The 5,000-nt window shown below is 45.9% G+C and overlaps 1 protein-coding gene and 1 pseudogene across 1 annotated transcript; one reads left to right on the top strand and one right to left on the bottom strand.

Annotated features, from left to right (window-relative positions):
- Nucleotides 1–522: 522 nt before the first annotated feature.
- LOC143902945 (procollagen-lysine,2-oxoglutarate 5-dioxygenase 1 pseudogene) lies at nucleotides 523–1,814 on the bottom strand (annotated as a pseudogene).
- Nucleotides 1,815–2,202: 388 nt separating this feature from the next.
- LOC143902944 (disks large homolog 2-like) lies at nucleotides 2,203–2,871 on the top strand. The gene has a single exon (XM_077416204.1). It carries the CDS (start codon nucleotides 2,203–2,205, stop codon nucleotides 2,869–2,871), a length of 669 nt encoding a protein of 222 aa, XP_077272330.1.
- Nucleotides 2,872–5,000: the final 2,129 nt, after the last annotated feature.

Raw genomic sequence — 5,000 nt, 5'->3', positions numbered from 1 at the left:
TAGAGGTTTATTTAAAAATAGTTGTTTGGTTTATAATTAAATTAATATTAAGTAATTTTAATTATAGTTATAGAAAGGATGTGTTAGAGAAGTAATATGATTTAAAATTAATCATAAGTAATGAATTAGAAGTTCATTTTTAATTACTTCAACTAGAAATAGGGAGTTTCACTGAAATTATTAACAATAATTTACCTCTTAGTTTGGTTTTAGTTAAGGGGTCTCTTAGATTTATATAAAAATCAAATATTTAAGTCGAAATTAAATTGTAATTTATTACTTTAAGAGGTTATAATAAGATATATAAAATTATAATTTTTAAATGCAATTTAAATGTTTTAATTTAAACTAATATCCTTAAAAAATTAAGGTTTGTATAAAATGATAATTGATTATGATTATAATTATATTTTTCAATCAATTGATTGTTCTGAGTATTCTAGGAGTAGTCCAAAGATTAAAATTATAATAAATATTAGGGAAGTTAAAATTATTGATAGATTAAAAAATATTTTAAATATATTACGACGAAGGGGAACTCGAACTCGAACCAGAACACTCATTCAACAAGCAATGGTCCATTGCCAACTTTCTCGCGTCAACCTCGCTGACGCCATCGCTCGGCAATATCCGCTTCGCGCTCAGGTATTCTTGGCCGATTTTTTCAAAGAAATCGTCCACCACATCCTCGTGATAGGGCACGTTGTTGTAAACGAACAGATGTAGCCTTGACTTCGGATAGGATTGGCGATAGATAGCTCGGAAGAATTCTTCCAGGAACGGCGTGGGAAGCTCGATGAAGACGGCTATTAAAATAACCGGATGCGTTGCCGGTTTGGTCTTGTCGAGCTCGATGGTCCGGTTCCAGCACTCCAAACATCCCTCGTTCGCCGTCCAGGCGTGGGCCAGATAATTGCCCAAGGAATTTAAAACCAGCTTGCTGAACCCGTTGCCGTGAAGCACCAGAGGCACCGTGTTGTAGACGATGTTCTGAAGATAAGCCTCCTCCCCCTTAAACCTGAGCTCCACATCGGCTACCGCACCGTGGAGATTCTGAAATATTTCGGATTTGTGATCCAGCTTAATCTTGTGCCGTAACCTAAGTTCATCCTGCAGATACACGGTCGTGTAGAACAACTGATCATCATCCTCGTCTTTGATCGGCGCGGTGTCCAGGATCTTGTACAAGTCGGACGCATAACCGATGAAGCCACCGGAGTTCAGGTATCGTTTGCCCCTCGATACGAGCGGATAGTGAGCCGCCAGGGATTTATCCGGCCAGCAATACCCCTCCGCGGAGAATAAAACTCGAGCGCCGGTGTCCAGGAATCGCTCGACGATGGCAGGCAAACCGCCGAGAAATATAACGTCGTAACTATCGGTGAACAGGACGATCTTCTTCTCGTCATTTTGATAATCCTTTAGAGCCTTCTTGAACAAATTAATTTTGTATCCACCGCCGGAATATTTCACGACGTTACCGCCTTTCCAGGTCTCTCCCAGGCCAAGGATGTTCAATTTATCGCTAAATCCGTAGACCTCGNCCNNNCTCAGGTANNTTNGGAAGCCATCCGTCTCGTTGGAGGCGACAATAAATACCAGGACATCGTTAACGCCGGCTGCTGGTGCCTCGCTAACCACGTGGTATGTCAGGAAGATGAAACACCACACGAGCCAGCATCCGATCGTCGTTTCCTTGCCACCGAACATCTCACTCCTCTCCTTCTCTCACGAGCGCACTAGCTGCAAAAACCCTGGGGGTGATCCGCACCGCTCCTCGGTGACATACATCCACGTCCGTCGCTTGGCGTCGCTTAACGCGGACTGCCTGTTGATTTTTAAAGGAACAGCATCAATTATCCAGTGCACGATTGGCGGGTCTGATTACGATGATAAAAAGGAAAGGTGAAAGCACGAGGTGTTACGGCTAATAAGGGATTAGCGTGCGGTGCCGGGCGCGCGCGCGAATACGATCGACCCGATCGACTGACTCGATCGTAATCGTCCGGGAAAAGAGATCCCGTCTAGACATCAAGACTTATCAACCGGTGCCGGATCAGTGCCTGATTATAAACGAGTATTTATGTGGTACGTTCGCGACTATTAGCGACGTGACTGGAACGTGATGTCACGTGTCTCGAAAGTGGCGAGCTTGTAGTGTGTAACTTTACGCGACTTTACGCGACGAGAAACCGAAGAAACATGACGCGGAACCGGCAGCAGATCTTCCCGCTGCGACCCTTCGCAACCCTAGGACGGCGGATCCTGCGGAACAAGCTGTACAGAAGGGAGGTGCGCACCGTCGTATTGAATAAAGGCTCCTCTGGTCTGGGCTTCAACATCGTCGGCGGTGAAGATGGCGAGGGCATCTTCATCTCGTTTATTTTAGCCGGAGGTCCGGCCGATCTCAGCGGTGAATTACGCAGAGGCGATCAGATATTGAGCGTTAATGGTATCAATCTCCGAACAGCCACCCACGAGGAAGCCGCCGCGGCTCTCAAGGGTACTGGGCAAACAGTGACAATCGTGGTGCAATACAAACCCGAGGACTATAATAGATTCGAGGCGAAGATCCAGGATCTTAAACAACAAATCTCGCAACAGAATGTGATGACAGGCACCCTCATGAGGACCTCCCAGAAGAAATCACTCTACGTGAGAGCGTTGTTCGATTACGACCCCAACAAAGACGATGGTCTGCCGAGCCGCGGCTTGGCGTTCCGTTACGGCGAGATCTTGCACGTGACGAACGCTAGCGACGACAAATGGTGGCAGGCGAGAAGAGTCACCCCACAGGGCGAGGAAGAAGGTCTGGGCATAATACCCTCGCGCAGGCGATGGGAGCGTAAACATGGGAGCGGACATTATTAATCATTGTATTTAACTACCGAATACTCGTTCGTTAATTCAGCGCACGAACATTGTATGATATGATAGAGTGATGGTCACGGCCGAGTGCGTGATCATAGTTTAACAATCACGAGGTTCAAAGTCCTCCGATCGGAATAATTATCTGGAATAAAAGCATCGTATCGACTAAACGAATAAGCCGAGATACGCAATTTGAATAATTGTGCAACTTTATTAAAATAAAGCGACGTTCACACGGAGGCGAAAAACTTGCGTTGTGAGACACCTTTATGATATTGTGAAACGGCCTGTAATGTTGAAATGATGATCTGGAATTAAAGATTAATTAATTCTGAAACAAATTCTCCTGATTAATTATAAAAAATTATCGATACTTACCTTCTACTTACCTTGTCCTTCGGCGATGATCCAACGTTGGCCAGCGGCAATCCGGTATGCGATGTAAAGCGAGGATCCGGGGAAGCAGAGCAGCAACAAAGCAGCGATCCATCTGAGGCGGGAACCTGAAAAAAGAGAAGCGAATTAGTGCGTAATTAAAACATAATTATCGGGAATTATTCTTATCTGGTATGCGAGGTAAAGCGAGGATCCAGAGACGGATAACGGCAACGGCGATCCATTCGGGCGTCGATCTGCAACAAACATAAAATAATTGTCACATAATTATTTTATAATTACTTACCTCTATCTGGTATGCGATGTAAAGCGAGGATCCAGGGATGAGAAGCAGCAACGGTGATCCAACAGGGACATCAGTCTGAAATAAAATTCAAATAATTAGGATATAATTGAATTATCCTTACTTACCTCTATCTGGTATGCGATGTAAAGCGAGGATCCAGGGATGAGAAGCAGCAACGGTGATCCATCAGGGACATCCTTCTGAAACAAATAATTCCTATTAGCGTCTTGCGAATAATCGGGGCGTTGATGCGAACTTACCTTCTCGGTAGTTAAGGTAAAACCGAGTGGCGACCGTTGATAGGGAATATTATCCGCCGGAATCTGGCGTCAACACGGACCGGCCGGGCACAACACAACAGGACACAACAGGAAAACAACAGACACAACAGGACACAACAGGACAAACAGGACAAACAGGACACAACAGGACACAACAGGACACAACAGGACACAACAGGACACAACAGGACACAACAGGACACAACAGGACACAACAGGACACCAACAGGACACAACAGACACAACAGGACACAAAGGACACAAACAGGACACAGGACACAACAGGACACAACAGGACACAACAGGACACAACAGGACACAACAGGACACAACAGGACACAACAGGACACAACAGGACACAACAGGACACAACAGGACACAACAGGACACAACAGGACACAACAGGACACAACAGGACACAACAGGACACAACAGGACACAACAGGACACAACAGGACACAACAGGACACAACAGGAACAACAGGACACAACATGACACAACAGGACACAACAGGACACAACAGGACACAACAGGACACAACAGGACACAACAGGACACAACAGGACACAACAGGACACAACAGGACACAACAGGACACAACAGGACACAACAGGACACAACAGGACACAACAGACACAACAGGACACAACAGGACACAACAGGACACAACAGGACACAACAGGACACAACAGGACACAACAGGACACAACAGGACACAACAGGACACAACAGGACACAACAGGACACAACAGGACACAACAGGACACAACAGCAGGACACAACAGGACACAACAGGACACAACAGGACACAACAGGACACAACAGGACACAACAGGACACAACAGGACACAACAGGACACAACAGGACACAACAGGACACAACAGACACAACAGGACACAACAGGACACAACAGGACACAACAGGACACAACAGGACACAACAGGACACAACAGGACACAACAGGACACAACAGGACACAACAGGACACAACAGGACACAACAGGACACAACAGGACACAACAGGACACAACAGGACACAACAGGACACAACAGACACAACAGGACACAACAGGACACAACAGGACACAACAGGACACACAGACCACAAGCAGGACCAACAGCAAGGACCCAACAGACACCAAAAGGGACCAGCAAACATAAAAC

Source organism: Temnothorax americanus, unplaced genomic scaffold (genome assembly GCF_048541705.1).
Source record: "Temnothorax americanus isolate GAGA-0224 unplaced genomic scaffold, ASM4854170v1 Scaffold42, whole genome shotgun sequence".
NCBI classification, from domain to species: domain Eukaryota; kingdom Metazoa; phylum Arthropoda; class Insecta; order Hymenoptera; family Formicidae; genus Temnothorax; species Temnothorax americanus.
The sequence above is the reverse complement of the archived record's forward strand: the minus strand, read 5'-3'. Positions and strand labels throughout refer to the sequence as shown.